The sequence below is a fragment of the Antechinus flavipes genome, chromosome 5 (genome assembly GCF_016432865.1).
Source record: "Antechinus flavipes isolate AdamAnt ecotype Samford, QLD, Australia chromosome 5, AdamAnt_v2, whole genome shotgun sequence".
Lineage (NCBI taxonomy): Eukaryota > Metazoa > Chordata > Mammalia > Dasyuromorphia > Dasyuridae > Antechinus > Antechinus flavipes.
The window spans coordinates 237,845,237-237,870,415 of record NC_067402.1 but is presented as its reverse complement, the minus strand read 5'-3'; the positions used below and the strand labels follow the sequence as shown (position 1 = coordinate 237,870,415).

At 35.3% G+C, this 25,179-nt stretch overlaps 1 protein-coding gene across 4 annotated transcripts in view; it reads left to right on the top strand.

Moving 5' to 3' along the window:
* The window catches only part of PTPRR (protein tyrosine phosphatase receptor type R), a 394,529-nt gene that overhangs the window by 339,708 nt on the left and 29,642 nt on the right, over positions 1-25,179 (top strand). For all 4 annotated transcript variants that reach the window (XM_052000767.1, XM_052000768.1, XM_052000765.1 and 1 more), the window contains 3 exons: positions 3,143-3,253; positions 4,697-4,854; positions 6,258-6,371. In XM_052000767.1, coding sequence (XP_051856727.1) covers positions 3,143-3,253; positions 4,697-4,854; positions 6,258-6,371 — 383 coding nt within the window. The remainder of the gene's footprint in view (positions 1-3,142; positions 3,254-4,696; positions 4,855-6,257; positions 6,372-25,179) is intronic.

Below are 25,179 nucleotides of genomic sequence, written 5' to 3'. Positions count from 1 at the left end.
AAAAGGGAATTACAAAAGAAACAAAAATTACTGAAAAAATTATTTAAAATTATATTAAATATAAATGTGTGTGTGTGATGAACTCTAGCTTAAGAATCCCAGAGCTAAAGAATCATAAATTCAGAGCTAGAAGGTTCTTTCAAGCTGAGGTCCAACTCTTGTCATTTTGCAAATGAAAATGCTGAATCAAAGAGAAGGTCTCATAGATAATTTGTACCATTCAGGATTCAAGTCCAAGAGCTTTGATTTTAATCTCAGAAACTTTCTGTTTCTACCATGATTTAAAAATTGAATCTGACCAAGTTTTCTTCATATTTTAACTGTTAGTGTAATTCAAAGTATAAGTCATTTGAAATGAAAGTTAAGTCCTGAGACACCTTGGATCAGATAACTTAGTATGAGAGAATAAAAGTAACTTAAAGATCAAAAAAGTGACTTAATAGGGACTTCAGGTGGGGTTTGTTTTTTTTGTTTCTTTTATAATTTTATGCATTTTATGCATTTAGAAACATTATTCTGAGAAGGCACCCATGGTTTCAGGATACCAGAAAGATTACGAACCCCTGCTCTAGGGAAAATATATGAGTGGAGTTAATGATGAAAATGATATCAGATATGTTATTTTGAAATTAGTGACTTATCTTATTTCCCTTATTTCATTTTCATCATCATTTTCGGAACAATAAGAACCCAGTTCTGGTTGCCCATTGCTTTGCTGGTAAAGAGTCAAGAAAAAATACTTTCAAGAGGCTAATGAAGTCTTGGGAAAGTCACATTTTATCAAGGAAACTTAGAAGCCTCCTCCACTGGGTGCTGTATGCCTGGTGAATTGGTTCTTTTCATCTTGACAATGATATCTAGTCCCCCAGGATGAAGCATATTGCTTAGGTCTGATAATGGACTATGAAGCTCATATGCCAAGATAGGTAATGACAGAACTTTTTATTTCCCCAATATCATATTATTATTATTATGGCTTTGTAATTATTCTGGGCATCTTCCAAGGGGCACAGATTTTAGATATCCTTTAGTTTTCTGGATCTTGCAGTGTCATTTGAAAGAAGTTGGGTATATGGGTCAATAGCATTTACCTTTCTCAAAATGGGTAGATTTTAAGCATTGTACAAGTTAGAAATGCCAAGGGAATGAAGAGGTTGTGTTTTAGCATGTTTTTTCTGTGTCTTACAATATTGACATTTAATTAAATTCAATATTTTGCAATCAGCAAGGAAAAAATGTTTTGGGAGAAGAGGGGTGGAGAATCCAAGATTTCACTTGGTGAAATGGTTGTATATCTGTTTATTGTGGCATATTTCTGGATATCATGATAGCCTTTCAATATGTCTTCCTTCTCCACCTTCCCCAGTTAATTCTTGTAACATTAAGATAATTAATTTATGCCTATAATTAGTAAAGTAAGCAGTTCTTTTAAAAAGAAGTCTGAAATGAATGTGAAAAACAAGATATTCAGTGGGTAAAGAAAAGCTACCTGAGAAAGAGAAGACTCAGAAACTATACCTGTGCTTTAAAAACCCTGCTTTACCTACTTTCTACCCCACCACTCCAAAGATATGTATTTCTAATGAGAAGTTAAAATCCTGATTGATGAAATAATAGAGGTGTATCTAAAGATGTATATTTTAACTCAATTTGAAGGGTGATATTTTATAAGTTCATTTGTTTATTTTGATTCTAGTATTTTTTAGGCATAAGTGGAAACAATCTGTGTTTCCATAGTTATTCAAACTAACTAAATAACAACTAGGTTAAGAACATTTATATATTTATACCAGTGAAATCATAAGTTGAGCTAAAATATTACTGACCATGAACTTGGATGTGTACTGAATATTTTCTGTGTTTGTCATATTACTAAATCTTATTGCCAATTTTCCTACAAAAAGGTAGTCTGGATATATCATATCAAATCTCTTGGGATTAGGAGGAGGGAGAGAGGAGGGAATAGGTAAGGAATTTAGGTAATATAAAGATAAAAGATGTCAATAAAAAGTTACCTTTAAAAATATGAGTTAAGGAGCTTCCTGTAATCAACAGGTTTTCCAGCAGTCATATGGAAAACTGGAGATCAACAAGATTTGTATTACTTAGAAAAATGATGCTGAAATATAATGGACCGAGTGAATGGAGGTAATGGAAGGAGTTGCATCAAGATGGGCAAAATTACAGAGATTACCTGATAGAAAAAAATTTCAAAGGACAATCAGGTTGATTGTAATGACCGCGTATTTAAAATCAGCCGGAGTCAGGAACTCAGGTTAAGAGAAAAATCTTCAGTCTTTATTGAAGTGAAGAGGTGAAAAAAGATTGCAATAGCAATATGGGCAAGAAGGATTGCGATAGCAATATGGGGAGCTGCGACAGGAAGCCAGCTAGCAGAGAGAGAGAAGTCTAAGCTCTCCTCCCCTTCCTTTTTCACTCCCCTGCCTCCACCCACCAGAATCGTCATTTCCTATACAACACATCAGGACTTGCACAAAGAGTGGGCGGAGGCCATTCTTTCTCCAAGCTTATGTGTTAATAGAGTATGGTCCAATTACTATTTAGCCTCATGTGCTTGGGACCTCAGTGCATCAACTCAAGCCTCAGCCCGTTACAGTTGATACTTCTAGAAAATATTCTATTTGAAGTTTAAGACAGAGTTAAGATCAGATTTTGAAAGCCTCTAAATGCAATGCCTATAAAGTAGAGAGATGATTAAACAAAAAGGAGAGAGAAATAGAGAGAGACACACACAGAGAAAGAGAGAGAGAGAAAGGGCCTGTGTTGTATGAAAAAATATTAAGAACTCCTGATCTCCAGCATTTAGTACTTCTTTTGAAATAAATTTTGGTTTGATGAAGGTAGGAGCCCTATTAGAGTGGCAAAATAACACTTATTTTAATTTGGCTTCAGATTAAATCTGGTTAAATCTGGTTTGTTGTGAAGTTAAAAAACACTTTTCCATCATTCCTTTTCAGTCTGCTCTCTCCCTGTCCTTTATAGATAATTCAGCAGTTGATGTAGGACTGAATTTGAACAATGCTACTCAAAAAAAAAAAAATTTACTTCTTTGAATGAAATGTGTTCCAAGACCAATAAAAGCTCTTTATATTTTCTCAGTTGTACTTTTTTTTTTTTCTAGAAATGTGTACTCTACTGGCCAGAAAAGAGAGGGATTTATGGTAAAGTTGAAGTTTTGGTTCATGGTGTGAAAGAATGTGATAACTATACTGTCCGAAACCTTACTCTAAAGGTAAGAAAGATCCTTCTCCAAAATAAATAATAAGATTATAATAAATCAATTGCATTATGTTATATAATAAAATTGTTATCTATTACTAATATATTATTTTCTATAAAATATGCTTTGAAATAAAATAATCATACCAAATTCAAAGGAAATCCAATAAAATTACAATTGTAAAATAAAGTAAAATAAAATTCTAAATTTATTTTTAACGATTTGAATATGTAAATCAATTGAATTTAGATCCTTAAATTCATGATGAGGTGCTATGATATTTTTCATAGATAAGTGATTCTTGATTTAATTTGTTGAAAAACATTTAAAAATAGAATTTCAACTATTTTTTCTATTCACATATGAAGTATTACCATAGTGAAGGAGGAAAAATTGTTTGGACCTGATCACTATTCACTAAGGCTTGAAAACTGTGAAAAAGAAAATTTGTGCTGGTGGATAATAAGACAAGACAGAGGTACTAGTCAGATCTTCAAAAATGTAAGAGTTAATTTATAGTGACTCCCCAGACTATACTGTCACAGCAAAATTACATGTTATTCACTGATGTTTGAGAATACGCTAGATATGGCCATGAAATTACTTTTACTGTATGATAATTGACCCCAAAGATATCAGTCTTATATTGATCAGCATTTGTAGGTTAAATAAACTCTAGATAATTATTGATTTCACTGAGAAAATTTGTTTTTCATTTTTTGTTGAAGAAACTGGGATTAAATGACTTACCCAGGGTCTTTTAAGTGTTAAGTGTCTGAGGCCAGATTTCAACTGTGGTCCTCCTGATTTCAGGGGTGGTGTTCTATCCACTGCACCATCTAGCTCTCGTGAGAAAATTTGAAAAAAAGATATATATATATATATATATGTATATATATATATATATATCAATCATGTCAAATATATATATATACACATGTGTATTTATATACATATATACACATTTAGAATTATGTCATGAAGAAATAGAAATAAAAGAGAGTCTGTATATAGTTATGTGTATGTTCTTATATTAAGTGATGTGTTTGTGATAAGAATGAAAATCATAAATGTCAATTTAAGAATTGTTAATTTTTAAGGATGAAAGAATGCCACATTTTCACATCTAAGTAAAACTTTTGTCAAAGTGAGATCTTTTCAAAGTATATTTCAAAGTATATTAAAAATATTTCCAAATGATCACATGAGAACTTTAATACTATAAGGGATGTATCTGTGATCTAGTCAATGGTGGATGTATTGATTGCATCTCATCTATGCCTTCTCATCTTGTATGCTTCTTATTAGACCTAATAATTTCACTTTTTAAATAAGCTGTTTATTTAGTATTTGGAACAAAACAAATCACCTTGAAGTTCATTCCATAGACTGGATATCATTTTGGTCCCTTGTGCAGCTGAGGTATGTTTTTGTTGCTATTGTTACTCTTTTCAGCAAGGAAGTCACACCCAACATGTGAAGCATTATTGGTACACATCCTGGCCGGATCATAAAACTCCCAACAGTGCTCAGCCCCTTCTCCAACTCATGCTGGATGTAGAAGATGACAGGATTGCCTCTTCTGGCAGAGGACCTATAATTGTACACTGCAGGTAATGTACACATACATTGTCTAATGGCAAATGTCTAGTTACAAAGTGGATATTTGTAGCATTTCTAGCTAAAAAGTAGGTATTGGACAGCTAGGTGGCACAATGAATAGAGCCTTTACCCTGGAGTCCTTTACCCTGTTTGCCTCAGTGTCTTCATCTGTAAAATTAATTAGAAAAGGAAACAGCAAACATCTCCAATATTCCCAGATGGGATCATGAAGAATTATACAGGACTCAAGTAACTCAACAACAAAATGGGTAGAACATGGAATTTACCAAGTATGCATGAGTAATATTGGCAAATATTTTAGTGAAGTCAAGTAATGATTCCATAGAGCGTCTCAATTTGTTTTGAATTCCCTCTCACCATCTATCACTGGATCATGTTATTTCCATGGGACTTGAAGGTAACAATAGCAATACTATTTATATAGCACTTTAAGGTTTGCCAAGTACTTTAAAAACCTCATCGAATTTTATTCACAATAACCCTGAAAAGTGGGTATTATTACTACCCCAATTTTACAGATGAGGAAACTATGGCTGGAGGAAGTTAAGTAAGTTTTCTAGAATCACACAGCTAGTATATGTGGTCATATTTAACTCAGGTTTTCTGTGCCTCATGGCACAGCACTGTATTTACAGAAACACCTAGCTGTCTCAATAACCTCATAGAGGCACTCAAGAAAGAAAACTCTTCTTCTACCATGTGGTGAGGGATATAAAAACTAATTCTCAACCTTGAAAAAATGGAAAATCTTCATAAATTTTTAATATCCAAACCTGCATATTGCCCAAGATGAATCTTTATTAAATTTATGGTAAAATTATTCAGAATTTTGAATAACATAGAGTTTTGCTTTGTGGTACAAGGGCTTGGAGTCAGGAACACTTTAGTTTGAATACTGCCTCAGATACTGTGTGACCCTTGACAAGTCACTTAATCTCTCTGCCTCCATCTCAGTTCCAATATTGTCTTTGATGCATAGATGACACAGACATAAATAGTGGGAAAGTCGCTTAATTTCTCTGATCCTCAATAATCAATCTCATCTGAAAAATGAACATTATAATCCCTGTATCACTGAATTCCCAGGACTATTCTGAGGTTCAAAAGAGACAATGTATTCAAAAGAGTATAACAACTTGAAAGAGCTGGAGTACTAGGCCTGGAGTGAGGATATCAAAAAGCCCTAGACTTTCAATCACAATTCAGAGAGATACTAGCTTGTGTGATAAAAGTAAGTTGTTAAGCTTCCCAGTGACCCAGATGACTCATCAGGGCTATATGTTAGATATTGGTTGCAATTGAGTTGAATTTCTAGAATTTACCATGCTGGAAGTCACTACTTTGGAAGAATAAAAATAAAATATCAGATATTATGTTACCTTTTTTTTTCCAGTGCTGGAATAGGCAGAACTGGATGTTTTATTGCCACATCCATTGGTTGTCGACAACTGAAAGAAGAAGGAGTGGTTGATGCACTCAGCATTGTATGTCAGCTTCGTGTAGACAGGTGAGTTGCTAAAAGAAGTAGGCATCAGAGTCCTTCTAGCAACAAAATGACAATGACCAACAAAGGAGGCACATGATATTTTAAGCTCAGCTGTTTCCAAGCAATTATGTATCAGTGCCATTAGACTGAAAGACAAGAGAATGTGTATGTGTGTGTGTACTACACATGCATAGTCATGTATGTACATTGTCTAGTGGCAGATCTCTAGTTAAGAAGTGGAAAAAGTAGGTATTGGACAGCTAAGTGGCACAATGAATAGAGCAACAGACCTGGAGTCCTTTACCCTGTTTGCTCAGTGTCCTCATCTGTAAAATTAACCAGAAAAGGAAACAGCAAACATCTCCAATATCTTTGTTCAAGAAAATCCCGGATGGGATCATGAAGAATTATACAGGACTCATATATGTGTATATATATTGTATTTTAAAAGCAATAGTAAGAAATCATTGTTTGGGTGGCAAACCATCTGAAACCCCATCCCCCCATTTTGAAGTCCATGTTTAGCCCTTCCATTTTTATGTCATAATATGTTTATGTTGAAAACTGTTAACACCTCCTTACTTCCCCTCATTTTTTTCTATTTCTTTTTCTGTTTTCTGTATTTCCATGTATTTTAATCATCAATGTTCAGCACTAGAATCCATTACAGTGGCTATGTGTGTGGCATGATGAAAAGGACTGTTTCAGGGAAGAAAGATATGATAACAATTGGGGTATCTATACTTTATGCTTTGATTCCCATTTTTCCCCACAATTAAGATGTAATATAAATTTAAGAGGGTGGAAGTAAACACACAATGTGCAATTATTTTGGGATGAATGGGTCAATAACAACTAACGAATTCTAGCCAGCACAGGGTGACTAGGTTTTTAGAGATTACTATGACAAGCTTGTAGGGACAGCTGGGGGCACAATGGATAGAGCCCAGATCCTGGAGTCAGGAAGACCTGAGTTAAAATCAGGATAGTTTACTAGCTGTGTGATCCTACGCAAGTCACTTACCCCTATTTGCCTCAGTTTCTCATCTGTAAATAATGGAGAAAGAAATGGCCAACCATTCTAGTATCTTTGCCAAGAAAGCCTCATGAACAAAGTCTATGGGATCACATAAAGTGAGACATGACTGAATGGCTGAACAGCAACAAATGACAGCCCTGAAAATGTTCTAGTGGTAGGAACAATTACAAAACAAGAAATATTAGGTTTTTTTTTTAATTTTTATTTAATAATTACTTTATATTGACACTCGTTTCTGTTCCGATTTTTTTTCCCTCCCTCCCTCCACTCCCTCCCCTAGATGGCAAGCAGTCCTTTATATGTTGGATATGTTGCAGTATATCCTAGATACAATATATGTTTGCAGAACCGAACAGTTCTCTTGTTGCATAGGGAGAATTGGATTCAGAAGGTATAAATAACCCGGGAAGAAAAACAAACATGCAGATAGTTCACATTCGTTTCCCAGTGTTCTTTCTTTGGGTGTAGCTGCTTTTGTCCGTCATTTATCAATTGAAACTCAGGTCTCTTTGTCAAAGAAATCCACTTCCATCAAAATATGTCCTCACACAATATCGTTGTTGAAGTGTATAATGATCACCTGGTTCTGCTTATTTCACTTAGCACCAGTTCATGTAAGTCTCGCCAGTCCTCTCTGTATTCATCCTGCTGGTCATTTCTTACAGAACAATAATATTCCATAACATTCATATACCACAATTTACCCAGCCATTCTCCAATTGATGGGCATCCATTCATTTTCCAGTTTCTAGCCACTACAAACAGGGCTGCTACAAACATTTTGGCACATACAGGTCCCTTTCCCTTCTTTAGTATTTCTTTGGGATATAAGCCCAATAGAAACACTGCTGGATCAAAGGATATGCACATTTTGATAATTTTTTGGGCATAATTCCAGATTGCTCTCCAGAATGGTTGGATTCATTCACAACTCCACCAACAATGCATTAGTGTCCCAGTTTTCCCGCATCCCCTCCAACATTCATCATTATTTTTTCCTGTCATCTTAGCCAATCTGACAGGTGTGTAGTGGTATCTCAGAGTTGTCTTAATTTGCATTTCTCTGATCAATAATGATTTGGAACACTCTTTCATATGAGTGGTAATAGTTTCAATCTCATCCTCTGAAAATTGTCTGTTCATATCCTTTGACCATTTATCAATTGGAGAATGGCTTGATTTCTTATAAATTTGAGTCAGTTCTCTATATATTTTGGAAATGAGGCCTTTATCAGAACCTTTAACTGTGAAAATGTTTTCCCAGTTTGTTGCTTCCCTTCTAATCTTGTTTGCATTAGTTTTATTTGTACAAAGGCTTTTTAATTTGATGTAATCGAAATTTTCTATTCTGTGATCAGTAATGGTCTCTGGTTCATCTTTGGTCACAAATTTCTTTCTCCTCCACAAGTCTGAGAGATAAACTATTCTATGTTCCTCTAATTTATTTATAATCTCGTTCTTTATGCCTAGGTCATAGACCCATTTTGATCTTATCTTGGTATATGGTGTTAAGTGTGGGTCCATGCCTAATTTCTGCCATACTAATTTCCAATTATCCCAGCAGTTTTTATCAAATAATGAATTCTTTTCCCAGAAGTTAGGGGCTTTGGGTTTGTCAAACACTAGATTGCTATAATTGACTATTCTGTCTTGTGAGCCTAGCCTTTTCCACTGATCCACTAATCTATTTCTTAGCCAATACCAAATGGTTTTGGTGACTGCTGCTTTATAATATAATTTTAGATCAGGTACAGCTAGGCCACCTTCATTTGATTTTTTTTTCATTAGTTCCCTTGAGATTCTCGACTTTTTATTGTTCCATATGAATTTTGTTGTTATTTTTTCTAGATCAATAAAATATTTTCTTGGAAGTCTGATTGGTATAGCACTAAATAAATAGATTAGTTTAGGGAGTATTGTCATCTTTATTATGTTCGCTCGGCCAATCCAAGAGCACTTAATATTTTTCCAATTATTTAAGTCTGACTTTATTTGTGTGGAGACTTTTTTATAATTTTGCTCATATAATTCCTGACTTTCCTTTGGTAGATAGATTCCCAAATATTTTATGGTATCAACAGTTATTCTGAATGGAATTTCTCTTTGTATCTCTTGCTGTTGGGTTTTGTTGGTGATGTATAAAAATGCTGAGGATTTATGGGGATTTATTTTGTAGCCAGCTACTTTGCTAAAATTATGAATTATTTCCAATAGCTTTTTGGTAGAATCTCTGGGGTTCTCTAGGTATACCATCATATCATCTGCAAAGAGTGATAGTTTGGTTTCCTCATTGCCTACTCTAATTCCTTTTATATCTTTCTCGACTCTTATTGCCGAGGCTAGTGTTTCTAATACGATATTAAATAATAATGGTGATAGTGGGCAACCTTGCTTCACTCCAGATCTTACTGGGAAAGGTTCCAGTTTTTCCCCATTGCATATGATGCTTACTGATGGTTTTAAATATATGCTCCTGACTATTTTAAGGAAAAGTCCATTTATTCCTATGCTCTCAAGTGTTTTTATTAGGAATGGATGTTGGATTTTATCAAATGCTTTTTCTGCATCTATTGAGATGATCATGTGGTTTTTGTTTGTTTGGTTATTGATATAGTCAATTATGCTAATAGTTTTCCTAATATTGAACCAGCCCTGCATTCCTGGTATAAATCCTACTTGGTCATAGTGTATTATCCTGGTGACAATTTTCTGTAATCTTTTTGCTAATATTTTATTTAAGATTTTAGCATCAATATTCATTAGGGAGATTGGTCTATAATTTTCTTTCTCTGTTTTCAGCCTACCTGGTTTAGGTATCAGTACCATATCTGTGTCATAAAAGGAGTTTGGTAGGACTCCTTCAATCCCTATTTTTTCAAATAGTTTATATAACATTGGAGTTAATTGTTCTTTAAATGTTTGGTAGAATTCACATGTAAATCCATCTGGTCCTGGGGATTTTTTCTTAGGGAGTTGATTGATAGTTTGTTCTATTTCTTTTTCTGAGATGGGACTGTTTAGGATATTTACTTCTTCCTCTGTTAGTTTGGGCAAGCTGTATTTTTGGAGGTATTTTTCTATTTCATTTGAGTTGTCGAATTTATTGGCATAAAGTTGGGCAAAGTAACTCCTAATTATTGCTCTAATTTCCTCTTCGTTAGTGGCGAGTTCTCCCTTTTCATTTTTAAGACTAACAATTTGATTTTCCTCTCTCCTTTTTTTAATCAGATTTACTAAGGGTTTGTCTATTTTGTTGGTTTTTTCATAGAACCAACTCTTAGTTTTATTAATCAATTCAATAGTTTTTTTACTTTCAATTTTATTGATCTCACCTTTTACTTTTAGAATTTCAAGTTTAGTGTTTGACTGGGGGTTTTTAATTTGTTCCTTTTCTAGCATTTTTAATTGCAAACCCAATTCATTGACCTTCTCTTTCTCTATTTTATACAAATAGGCCTCTAGAGATATGAAATTTCCCCTTATTACCGCTTTGGCTGCATCCCATACATTTTGGTATGATGTCTCATTATTATCGTTTTCTTGGGTGAAGTTATTAATTATGTCTATGATTTGCTGTTTTACCCAATCATTCTTTAGTATGAGATTATTTAGTTTCCAATTATTTTTTGGTCTACTTCCCCCTGCTTTTTTGTTGAATGTAATTTTCATTGCATCGTGGTCTGAAAAGGATGCATTTACTATTTCTGCCTTATTACATTTGAGTTTGAGGTTTTTATGTCCTAATATATGGTCAATTTTTGTATAGGTTCCATGAACTGCTGAAAAGAAAGTGTATTCCTTTCTGTCTCCATTACATTTTCTCCAGAGATCTATCATATCTAGCTTTTCTAGTTTTCTGTTTACCTCTTTGACTTCTTTCTTATTTATTTTCTGGTTTGATTTATCTAATTCTGAGAGTGCAAGGTTAAGATCTCCCACTATTATAGTTTTACTGTCTATTTCTTCTTGCAGCTCTCTTAGTTTCTCTTTTAAGAATTTAGATGCTACCCCACTTGGTGCATATATGTTTAATATAGATAGTGCTTCATTATCCATGCTACCCTTTAGCAAGATATAGTGTCCTTCCTTATCTCTTTTAATTAGGTCAATTTTTGCTTTAGCTTGATCTGAGATCAGGATGGCTACCCCTGCTTTTTTGACTTCACCTGAAGCATAGTAGATTTTGCTCCAACCTTTTACCTTTAACCTGCATGTATCTCCCCGTTTCAGGTGTGTTTCCTGTAAACAACATATTGTAGGATTCTGGCTTTTAATCCATTCTGCTAACCGCTTCCTCTTTATGGGGGAGTTTACCCCGTTCACGTTTATGGTTAGAATGACCAATTCTGTATTACTTGCCATCTTGTTAACCCCGGTTTATGCTTTCCTCCCTTCTTTCCCCTTTCCCCCCCTTCCAAGTATTAAGCTTGTGAGCACCCCTTGCTTCTCACAGCCCTCCCTTTTTAGTGTCCCTCCCCCCGCCTTTGAGTTCCTCCCCCTATCTTACCCCTTTCCCTCCCAGTTCCCGTATTCCCTTCCGCTTAGCTTATTCCTTCCCTTTCCACTTTTCCCTTCTCACTTTTCAATGAGATGGGAGAAGTTTCACCATAGATTGAATATGTCTTAAGATTTTTCACTTAAAGCCAATTCTGAAGGCAGTAAGATACCCACTATATTCATCCCCCTCCATTCTTTCTCTCAGATATAATAGGTTTCCTATGCTTCTTCATGAGATGTACTACCCCCACTTTACCCTTTTTCTGGTACAATGTCCTTTCCACATCAATTTCTAGAACAAGGTATACATGTATTCTTTATACATCTATATAGTCAAAATATAGTTCCCAAGATTAATCTTTACCTTTTTAGATTTCTCTTGAGTTCTATATTTGTAGATCAAACTTTTTGTTAAGTTCTGGTTTTTTCATCAGAAATAGATGAAATTCGCTTACTTCGTTGAATGTCCATCTTCTTCCCTGGAAAAAGATGCTCATTCTCGCTGGGTAAGTTATTTTTGGTTGCATACCAAGTTCCTTAGCCTTTCGGAATATCATATTCCAGGCCCTTCGATCTTTTAATGTGGATGCTGCCAGATCCTGGGTGATCCTTATTGTGGCTCCTTGATACATGAATTGGGTTTTTCTAGCCGCTTGCAATATTTTTTCTTTCATCTGAGGGTTCTGGCATTTGGCCACTATATTCCTTGGTGTTTTGATTTTAGGATCCCTTTCAGTGGGTGATCGATGAATCCTTTCAATGTTTATTTTTTCCTCTGTTCCTATGACTTCTGGGCAGTTCTCTTTGATAATTTCCTGGAAGACAGTGTCCAGGCTCTTTTTTTCATCATGTTTTTCTGGGAGTCCAATGATTCTCAGATTGTCTCTCCTGGATCTGTTTTCCAGGTCTGTTGTCTTCCCCAGAAGGTATTTCACATTTTTCTCCATTGTTTGATTTTTTTGGATTTGCTTGACTGATTCTTCTTGTCTCCTCGAGTCATTCAATTCCACTTGTTCAATTCTGATTTTCAGTGAAGTATTCTCTTCACTCACTTTTTTAAAATCTTTCTCTAATTGTCCAATTGAGTTCTTTTGTTCTGTGGAATTTTTTTCCATTTCGCCAATTTTGTTTTTTAGAGAGCTGTTTTCTGTTTCCAGTTCACTAATCCTATTTTTCAAGGATTTTACTTCTTTATCCACTCTCTCTTTAACTGACTTCTCCAGGCTCTTTTGCCAAGCCTCCCTCTCCTTTTCCCAAGTTTCCTTCTCCTTTTGCCAAGCCTCACTCTGCTTTCCCCATTTTTCTTCTAGCTCCCTTGTGAGAGCCTTTTTAATCACTTCTATGAGGTTCATCTGTGCTGAGGAACAGACGATCTCCTCCTTTGGGGAATCACCTGGGGACTGCCTGTTTTTAGTCTCCTCAGGATTTAGAGTCTGCTCTCTATCTGTGTAGAAGCTGTCAAGGGTTAAAGTCCTCTTCAGCTTCTTGCTCATTCTGTCTATTAATCAGAGACAAACTACCAAAGAAAAACAGAAAAAACTGGAGTCTTTCTTTGGGGGGGGCTGGGTGTGTTATCGAGCTTCCTCTACAGACTGCAGGGGGCAGCAGTGAGGCACTAGCAGGACTGTGCTGTGCCTGCGCTCTGAGATCCCAAAGCGTGCTGAGTCACTGAGGGGGGGGAAGGGGGGGGCGGCCAGGTCCTGAGAGACTCCAGCTGTTTGCGGTTGTGTTCTTCAGCCCCGGTGTTTTTAGCTTCTCTGCTGGGCTGTTGACTTGCTGCAGGTTCCAAACCTGTAGCGAAGCTCTCCCCGCAGAGACGGCTACGATCACTCCCCACCCCCTCTCAGCTCTGCTCCCGTGCTCTCACTGCCGCTGCCCTCAGCCTGCGCCCGATCTAAAACCGCCCCAGCCCTCCAGTAAAGACAGACCTTTCTTGGCGGATCACAAGGATGGCTTCTCTTGGTAACTATTTGTGGGTTTTTTTCAGTCAAGCATTGATTCAGAGGCTTGTAATGAAGTGGATAGTGAGAGAAAGCGCGGAGCTTATGCAACTGTGAGCCTCCTCTCCGCCATCTTAACCGGAAGTCCCGAAATATTAGTTTTAAAAAGGTAAGTTCCAGGCTAACTGGAAGGCAATAAGCATTTATTAAGCACTGTTCTAAGTGCTTGGGATATAATTGAGAGAGAGAAAGAGACAGAGAGAGAGGAAAGAAAGAAGGAAGGGAGGGACAGTCTTTACTCTCATGAAGCTTGCTGAATAAGGAATAAAAGGGAGAAGTACCCATGAAGGGGCATAGTGTCAAATTCCAGAGGATCAAAAGGGGTGTAGGAATGAAGATTTACTGGCTTAAGTTGCATCCCAAAAATGAAGATCTCAGGAAGAACTCACTAAGGAGGATTAGCATAAAAAAAACAAAAAGATATTCCAAGATGAGAATCCAGTGACTGAAGGAAATATTAGGGTGAAAAAGAAGGATATGGAGGCAAATTCTAGATCTTCAGAGCTGGGAAGGAAGGCATGCTTCCTTTCTCTACTACAAATTTCCTGCCTGGGCCTCACCTTTTTCCTTCCCTCCTCAATTACAGAGCGTCAAGGGTCTCTCTGTTCCTTATGGCCCAGTAATACATTGGAGTTTCTGGCTCTCTCAAACATTGTGCTTCAATGTCCAAATTCTTCCCTCTCTCATCTGGATATGTCTTGACAAAGTTGATTTGAGGTTACCTCTTCTTAAAACTGAGGTATGAGAATTGCTGGATATAATTCTGCAATGAATGAAATGAATATATGTTGAGAGGCAGAGCCTAATGAAGGAGAATGTGAGTCTTTATTGTGGTAGTCTCTATTCAGTTTCCTTTTTTTTTAATTGCTTTATTTTTTCTGATTATACATGTGCATTAATTTTTTTAAATATACATTTTTATGAATCAGGTTGGAGGAGAGAAATCAGAACAAAAGGAGAAAACCACAAGAGAGGGAAAAAAACAAGAAAAAGAAAAAAATGAACATAATATGTGTTGATTTACATAAAATATCTATAGTTTGCTCTCTAGATGCAGATGCCATTTTTCTATCTAAAGCTTGTTGGAATTACCTTGGTTCACTGAAACACTGAGAAGAACCAATTCTTTCATAATTGATCATTGCAATCTTGCTATTACTATCCACAATGTATTTCTGTTTCTGCTTGTTTTGCTCAGCATCAGTTTATATACATCTTTCCCAGCCTTTCTAAAATCAGCTTGTTCATCATTTTTTAATAGAAGAATAATATGCCATTACTTTCAAATGCCATAACTTATTCAGCCATTCCCCAATCGATGGGCATCCATTCATTTTCCAATTTTTTGAGCTGGAGAGTGCTTTCATTCTGTCAGACTCTGTTCAGAGATTTGGTTTCATATGGTTTTCAAGGGAAAGCTCAAGCAGTTTCCTGGCTTTACCACCAAATTGGCTCTGCCCTCAGAACCTTATATTCCCTTTCTATGTTTCGTATCTGATTTGAGAGTCCAGAGATGTTACTTCTACAACTTTCTCTATCACCAATTAGCTGTGTGACTTTAGATAAACCATGCCATTTCTCTGGGCCCTATAAGTATCACAAAATCATACAGTGTGAGAGATGGAAGGGATTACAGCTGTCTAAGCCATGCATTAAAGAAGCCATGCATTTAAAAAGTCCTCATTATAATATACTCGACAAATGGTCATCCCACCTCTGCTTGACCTCAAAGGAAGGTGATATCACCAACTTTCTAGGAAGTCTTGCTTTGCTTTGGGGAAGCTCTTATTGCTACTCACAAAGCATTTATCAGGTGCCTACTATGTTGTAAGCATTATGCTAAAAGATTTTCTTGACATTGATCCTAAATATGCTTCCATGTAATTTCTACCCAGGGTAGTTAAATGGCTCAGTGTATAGAATACTGGACTTAGTATCAGGAACATCTGAGCTCAAATCCTATCTCAGACACTTTCCAGTTGTATGACCTTGGAAAAGTCATTTAATCTCTGCCTAGATGGCTGGTGGGTGACTTGGTGGATATTCTGAGTCTGAAGGCTTCTTGACTTTGAATATCCTGAGTTCAAATATGGTTTCAGACACTTACTAGCTGTATCATTCTGAGCAAATCAGCCTCTATTTGCCTTAATCCACTAAAGAACCCAATGGCAAACCATTCTAGTATTTTTGCCAAGATCATGGGGTTACAAAGAGTTGAATTGACCGGACATGGACAATAGCAGTTTTTATCCATTCCTTCTAGTTCTGCCCTCTGGGGTCAAATGAAAGATGTCTCATTTCTGACAGCTCTATAAATGCCTGAAGACAACTATCACAAGCCTTCTGCATCTTTTCTTCTCCAGACTTTCTTCAACCCATGGACTCAAGGCTCTTCACTATCATGGCTGATTCCCTCTGGGCACTCTGTTATTTATCAGTGTCTTTTTTACATCATGGTGCTCAGAACTGAACACAGTATTTCCAGATCAGTTTTGATGAGGATAGTAGGACTATAATCTTGTCTATAGATATTTTATGGAGTGTTTATCTGTCCCCACCCCATAATGTCTTCAGCAGAGTACTTAGATATAAAATGTTTGTATTGTGAGTGTATTAATGAAAGGGAGTAATGAATAAGAGAAATGTAAATAATTTTAATATGTTACATATGTTACATACATATGACTTATGGGCAATAACATATATTATTTCATTTACTTATTACATAGATCAAATTATTATTATTGGTGTTATAAGAAGTATTTATATATTATATACATTTACAATTCTTCTTCCATCTCAAAATCCTCTAAACTTTCCATACATATCACATGTGAAATTATTATGAATTTAATAGTATAAAATTTTCATTATTTTCTCTTGATTTTTTCCATTTTTTTTCTGTAATGTGTTTTTTAAACCTTGCATCTAGTTTTTTTTCTCTTTTATACGTCTGTATGTGTTACCATTTCTGATCTCTCAGAAAGTCTTTATTACCATGATCCTGATTCTTTGTTATTCCTTTTTTCCCTCTTCTTTTTAATAAAACCTCTTAAGTTGTTTCTTTGTAACTTTAGTTTGCTTCCTATTTTTACCCTCATAATATTGGCTGAATCACAAAGGTTTTTCCAATCATGCACTCATGATCACAGAATAAATAGATTTCAGATGTTAAAGGGACCCCAGCTGACATTTAGACCAACCTATACCTCCAAAATATTCCCTTGCTAACATACCATACAACTGGTAATCTAGCCTCTATTTCAGGATTTCCCACCTTTCAAATCAACCAACTTTTAGATCTGTTGGGATAGCCTAAATTTGTCTCTTTGTAATTTTTGTTTATTGCTATTTGTTCTGCTCTCTAGGGACAAGAAGAATATTGTACATGTTTCATCTAGAGCCCTTTAGAAACATGGAGATAGCTATCCCACCCTTCTTTTCTTTTCTTGAACTCTGGGAGTTTCTTCAGTTAATTCTCATATGACATGAAGTCAATGAAATCATGTTAAGTCAATATGAAATTTATTAAGTACCTCTTATGTATAAAACAGTGTGTTAATTACTAGAATACAAGAAAAAAAAGCAAAAGTTCCAATTCAAAAAGAGTTCTCAAGTAATTTGGGGAGACAATATGCAAATAACTATATCCTACTAAGATCTATACATGATAAATTGAAGATAATCAATAAAGGGAAGGCACTCCTTAAAAAATAAGAGAAAAAAAACTTTTTAAAAAAGATCAGAAAGTATTTCCTGTAAATGGTAGGATTTTACCTGGGATTAGAAGCAAACTAGAAAATGTCTACAGTGGGAGATGGAATGTCTTATAGGAGAATCAGGTAGGAATCCCAAGTCACTGGATTACAGAGCAAAGGCAGTAGATATTTGGACATTTCTTGCTCTCTTCTGATATTCTCTAGTTTTTAAAGTCTTCCTAAAACATAGGCTCAGAACTAAACAAAATATGCACATGAGGTCTATCCAGAGCAGAACACAGTAGAAAACTCAGTTCCTTATTCCTTCATTGTAGTGTCTGGGCTAGCTTTCTGGAAGATCCTTGGATGGACCTTGGTCTTAGCATGAGAGTGTCCATGAGAATGGCCAGGAATAGAGTCTGGAGTCTGGAGTCTGGAGTTTGAGATCGAGCTTAAGCACATATGCTCACACACTCTCCTCTCCAGTGCTCTCAGCCCTTAAATACCTTAGTATGATTACATCACTACAGCACACTGATCATGTGTTAATTGTAGAACCATTACATCACCATATCACACTAAGTAGATGTGAATTAGAAAACCATTATCTTGTCAATCACACTGAGTAGACACCTTACTATAAGTATCCTTGCTTCAAGTTGAACACAGGTGGTCATGCCCTCCTTGACTTCTCAGGAAAAGGTGTGAAGACTAAGGGAAATGGGAAGCCAAACCAGATATTTTCCTCTGGGCTAAAGGGTCTTATATCTTAAGCAGAGTATCCCCCATTATCTGAGGTGCTCTACACTTCATGCCATGCCTTTCTGTTCAAATTAAAGTAGCATTAACTTTCTTGACAAATGTGTAATACTATTGACCCACAGTGATTGGTGTTGAATTTCTTCCTCCCATGCTTGGCTTCCCTCCTCTTCTTTAAATTAGTTCAGTTACATAGGCATGTGTGTATGCATATATACATAAATATATATGATATAACATATGTACATGCACATACATAAAATATGCTAAATATTTTATATATACTATATAAATGTAAAGGGTGGAATTTTGGAGAAGTATACTTGAAACAAGTTGTTAACTCAGTGGAATTGATGAGATGATTGTTCTCTAGTTCATATATATATATATGTATATATATATACATATATATATATATATGTATATATTTGGTACTTAGCATGGTGATGTAATGATTCTCTAAATTCACACATAATCAGTATGCTGTAATGATGTAATTACAGTAACTGGAAGACAGACATTCTATCTTTGACTATTCTCATGGTGGCTCTCCTGCCTCCTGCCTCCTGCACTATGGGAGAGACTTGCAGATTGGCAGACTGCTAGAAGAAACTGGAGACAGTCAGTCAGACTGTGAATCAGACTGCTAGAGGAGACTGAGTCAGACTATGACAGACCCGGCTGTGTAAGAGACAATAAAGACTTTGGATTCTATTTTTGTCCATTCTTGTTGTGTCTATCCTGCTAAGATCAATGCCCTCCTGGAGGACCTCTAGAAAGCTAGCCCAGACTTTACATATAAATATTATTTATATGCTATTTATGAATAAATTACTACATATAATTAATAGTGTGCTAATATGTGTGTATACGTATATACACATGTATGATACACACATATATACACCTCAACTGAGGTCTAAAGAACATTTGACAAAGTACCAAGTAGCCAAGAAATAAGAGGGATAGTAATAGATATCAGCTGGTTAGTCAATGAACATTTTAAAGAGAGATGTATATATGTGTGTATCATACATGTGTATATACGTCTTTTTCTGTTCTTGTTTGGATATAATACTTTTCCTGTCCTTTCCCTGTTGACTTCTGATTTCTGGTTTCAGAATTTCCTTCATGTCCCCAAGTGATCATTCTTCAAATAGTCAACCATTTCCCCATATTTTGATACTAACTTGTTATCTATGGGTCAGCTTCAGTCTGTATCTTCCCAAGACTACTCCTTTGTACTGTCAATTAAATTTTAGTTCTTATCAGATCCAGGCTGCATATGAGGCTTCTTTTAGACTGCTGCCTCCTATAATTCTCCATTAGCTAGCATGAAAAATGTATTATGCAGGATATATTTTACATGTTTTTGGTTACACACCTCATTTTGTTGATTTTCACTCCATCTTCTTTGGTGTTCCTGATATCTATTTTACTTACTCTTCCAATATTGCCAAAATGGCATCATAAACCATTTATTCTATCCATCAAACTTGTCATGTATTTTTAATAAGAGAGCTTTTATATTTTACATACAGCAGTGCTACATGACCAATTTTATCTAAATGTTCTTGGAGTTTTCTAGGCAAAGATACCAGAGTGATTGGCCTTTTACTCCTACAGTTCATTTTACAAAAAAGGAACTGAGGCAAAAGTGACTTGTCCAGGATCACACAGTTATTAAATGTCTAAGGTCAGATTTGAACTCAAGTCTTTTTGACTCCAAGCCTGGTCCTCTATCTATTGTACCACATAGTTTATCCTTTTAATAATTTAATGATTTTAATCCATTAAATCCTTAAATTATGAATACTTGTTTTTATCTAAAACTGTTGGTCAATAAGAACTTATTAATTACTGACATGTCAGATCCTTTCCTAAATGCTGGAAAAACAAAAATGAGAGATGAGGGAGAAAGAGAGGGAGAGAGAAGGAGGGAAGAAAAAAGGAGAAGAATACAGGAGAGAGGAAGGAAGGGAGGGAGGGAGAAAGAGGGAGAGAGAGAGAAAGAGAGAAAGAGTGAGAAAGAAAAAAAAGGGAAAGAATGAGACAGAGAGAACTATAATGTAAGGAATTTATATTCTATGTATATAATTCATATCCTTAACTCTATCATAAGTTTCCACAGGAGTAAAATCATTAATTTAATTTCATTTTCATCTCAATTTTGCTACTCCAAACTCACCAAAATTATTATAAAAAATAGTGAGCAAAAATATTGTTTTTCAAATTTAAAAAATCAGAAAATTTTCATGCATTATATATTTTCCTATCTTTGTCACTATTCAGTTCTTAATGATTTATGCTTTTGGTTTCTGTATGTCAGAAAATGAAAAGACAATTAAACCATTTATGTAATGCACTACTAACTACATACTGCCATTTAAATGTCAATTACAGCCATGCTCTATTAGGTCACCTATCTAATAACCAATACATAGAGCATAGTCAAGAATCCAGATAAGTTCTGCAAGCATATCACAAAATCCATTTGCTACAAGATCAAATGAGATAATAATTTTAAGGTGTTCAACACCATGTTTAGCTATGATTATTATTAGCTTGCTCTCTTAACTCTGAAGAAAAGTCCCTTCCCCTGTGTTAAACAGGATTTACTCCCAATTTCAAAAAACTGCTTAACAGTCTTGGTTATCTTGGTTAGCCGATTAAAAATATTTAGGAGAGAGAAAAAATTAGGACAACAAAAAGGCAAAACTAAAAGCAATAAAGAATGTCTCTGATATGGAAGAAAGAAATAGAAAAATAATTTTAGAAATGGTAAGATGGTTTGGTGAATCAAAACACCAGGGTTCAAATCTCTTTTTGGCATTTGCTTCCTGGGTATTCTTGGACAAGTCACTCCCTAAATCTCAGTTTCTTCATCTCTAAAATGAAAGGAATTTTTACTATGTGACTGCTAAGGTTACTTCTAGCTCAGAACTATGATCCTATGTTCTATGAAAAACTAAAGATACAGAATTCTGTCTCTAGGAATCTGGAGACCAAAAAACATATCTAATACTTTCTAATAGTGGGAGGGACATATATGCTTCTAGCAGTGTATGGAATAGAGGATTAAGGATTGGCAAGCAGCAGAACTAATTACTTCCTCTTGGCTGTCCCTCACCTACTCTGATGCCATTTATTTCCAAATCCTTACTTCTAGTGTAATTGACTTTTTAGTCAACTCCCTCAGTTCTGCACCACAGGGGGATGGATTTCTTTTCAACCTGCCATGAGGAGAATCAAAGGAATATCAGAAGCTAACACCACTGTCTCAAAGACTCCTATCAGATCAATTTATTGAGAAAGGCCCCTTGAGCTCCTATTCAGGGAATATTTTCTTCTTCTTTTTTTAATTAAAGCTTTTTATTTTCAAAATATATACATACATGATTTTCAACATTCACTCTTGCAAAATCTTGTGTTCCAAAATTTTTCCCTTCCTTCCCGCCCAGCTCTTCCCTTAGATGGCAAGTAATCCAATATATGCTAAACATGTGCAATTCTTCCATACGCATTTCTACAAATATCATGCCACAAAACAAAAATCAGGAAAAAAAGGGAAAAATGAGAAAGAAAACAAAATGCAAGTGAACAACAAAAAGTGAAAATATATTGTGATCCACACTCAGTTCCCACAGTCCTATATCTGGCTCTCTTTATCACAAGACCATTGGATCTGGCCTGAATCATCTCACTGTTGACGAAAGCCACTTTCAGGGAATATTTTCAAAAGTTGTGAAAATTCTATCTACTTTTCTCACCCATTTACTTCCCTCTCAGCTACATTTAACTCCACCACACATAACAACTGTCAGAGAAACTAGTTTTCTCTAAAGTAAATGACAAAAACAAAGGATGATAGATTCATCTGTCCCTGGAATGAAAATAAGAGAATAGGGAAGGAGTTCACAATGAGAGTATAGAATTCCCCAGTCCAGGTTTTTGTGACCATTGCATCAGAGACACAGTTACCATTTTGTCTGGCTTATACTCAGTCTTGATCATATAAATATGGTATCATAGTTTCAGCAACCCCTTCTTCTCAATCCCAGTATCATTCTGGTTGAAACTACTTAATGTACTAAGATTGTGCTGAGGATAGACAGCCAGCTGGTGCCTCCTCATGTTAGGTCCTGGCCTTTGGATTTTAACAGTTTGTAAGCTTCCCTGACCATTCTACCAGATCTCTTCATGTCAATCCCTCAGCAAGCTGCCTTACTTCACATCTTTCTAGTTTTGTTTGTTTGTTTGTTTTTGTTTGTTTTGTTTTTAGCAATTTTCCTTCCCTTTAAGATGAGGAACAAAAGGAGGGAGATTACTCTTTCAAGTACTGTCATAATGCAAGGAAATAGATAACAGGAGAATTTTTATCAGCCATTAGATAACGATCTCCAATGCCCCACTTCAACCTATGTATTTTAAGAACTCCTGACCACATCATTGTCTTAAGAGCATAACAAAAAAAAAAAAAAAAAAAACTACCTCTAGTGATAAGTCTGAATTTTCAAGAAAAAAAGTAAAAATTTGTTCATTGTTCATTGTAAAAAATACCAGAAAGCATGTGATTCATATTTAATCTTTCTATCAAAAGTTGAGCTATGGTCTCTCTATCTCCTCCAGGTTGAAGAGTGATATCATAAACCTCATAAACCTCATAAACCCAAATCCCATTGCTAAATGACATGGAAGCTTTAACCTACTCCATTTCCGACCTGGACCAGTTCAGTCATCCTTAGAAAGTCTAGTTTTCACCTGTCCTCTACTCCCACTCTGCTACCAGGGGCATATTGGCACCCAGTGTAGTGCAGACACCAAATTGGTTTTAGCCTTATATTAGCCTTACCAGATTCAGAATTCCCAAGCACCAGCCTACCCAGTAGTAGGAACTACTAGTGTTTTACACTAGCAAGTTTTTAACATTTAAAGGGATATTTCAGTTACATGGAAAATTCAGTTTTATGAATTATGGTTATTTCCTCATAATATACCATAAATGAGGCATAGATTTTTTTTTTTTTACTGCTAAATCAAATGTTCCCAAACAGCAACAAAAGCAGTACAAGCAAAGTGCATAACCATGACAAAGAGGGTGGTTGAATAAACCATCTTTCAAATTCCTTATTCTTATGGATTGATTCTAAATATTTGCTTTTACAAGTAACTTTTTGATTACCTCATGCTGCCCTGAAATGTTTTCTGGAGAAATGTACTTCTAAAACCATACTTCTTTTTTATGTTTTATTTTTTTATTAAAGCTTTTTAATTTTCAAAAGATACACATGAATAATTTTTCAACCAAAAAAAAACCTTGTGGTTCAATTCCCCCCCACCTTTCCCCACCTCCTCCCCTAGATAGCAAGTAATCTAGTATATGTTAAACATGGTAAAAATATATGTTAGATCCAATATATGCATACATATTTATAGAATGATCTCCTGCACAAGAAAAATTTAAAAAAAGGGAAAAAATGAGAAAGAAAATAAAATGCAAGCAAACAACAACGAAAAAAGTGAAATTGTTATGTTGTGATCCACAGTCAATTCCCACAGTCCTCTTTCTTGGTGTAGATGGCTCTCTTCACCATAAGATCTTTGGAACTGGACTGAACCATCTCATTGTTGAAAAGAGCCACATCCATCAGAATTGATCATCATATAATCTTGTTGTTGGTGTGTACAATGTTCTCCTGGTTCTGCTCATTTCACTTAGCATCAGTTTATGTAAGTCTCTCCAGACCTCTCTGAAATCATGCTGCTGATTGTTTCTTATAGAGCAATAATATTCCATGACATTCATATACCATAACTTATTCAGTCATTCTCCAACTGATGGATATCACTCAGTTTCCGTAAAACCATATTTCTTGTTGGAGACAAGAAATATGTTATTTCCTTAATAATACCCCATGATACCTTTTGAGAAGGACTTCATATTCACACAATTACTTTTACTCCTACTATTTATCCTTTCATTTTCTTAAATGCAGTATAATTTCTCTTCTCTTAGAACTTCATCGTCTTCTGCTTTTTTTTATGTTATTTCCATGATTCTACTTTGAATTATGTTCTTCCTTATGTCCTTGTATTTAGCCTTTGAAGACTTTTCTCTGAATCCCATCTTTTCCCCATTGGTTCCTCTTTTTATCTTAGACTTTTCTCCTTATTACTTCCTTCAGGAACCATAGATTTGTTCTCATTTTCTTCAGACTTTTCCTACATTGATTTCTAAATCTAAAAAGTCAATTAACAGCTTGTTTTATCTTTTGGAAAATTAAGGTATTAGTTTAGCTAATCTTTTCCTGTTCTAAAGAAAGTTCCAAGATACAATGATAGGAAAGAAGGGTATGGGGTAGCAGAAAACACGAGTAATTGAAATCGATGAGATAAAAGGGTTTTTCCTTTAAAAAAAAAAAAAAAGACAGGTTTTAGGAATAGAGGAGATCTCTTGAAAGAAAAAAGGCAGAAAACATTTATTTCTGAGAAACCGCTTTGTGTAAAGTATTTAGATCTCCCTCTTCTTCCCACCCAAGAAAAACCTCAAGAAAAATAGTCAAAAAAAATTTTAAAAAGAGAGACATAGAGAGAGATGGGGGTGAAAGGGAGAGAAGGGGAGGAGGGATGGCAAGAAGAAGGGAGAAAGAGAGAATAAGATTCAATCTGTATTCAGACATACTCAGTTTCTTCTCTGAGTATGGATTAGATTTTTCATCATAGGTCCTTCAGAGTAGTCATTGGTCATTGTACTGCTGAGAATAGCTAAATCATTTACCACTGATTATTGCAAAACATTGCTTTTGGTTTTTTTACAATATATTTCACTTTGCTTG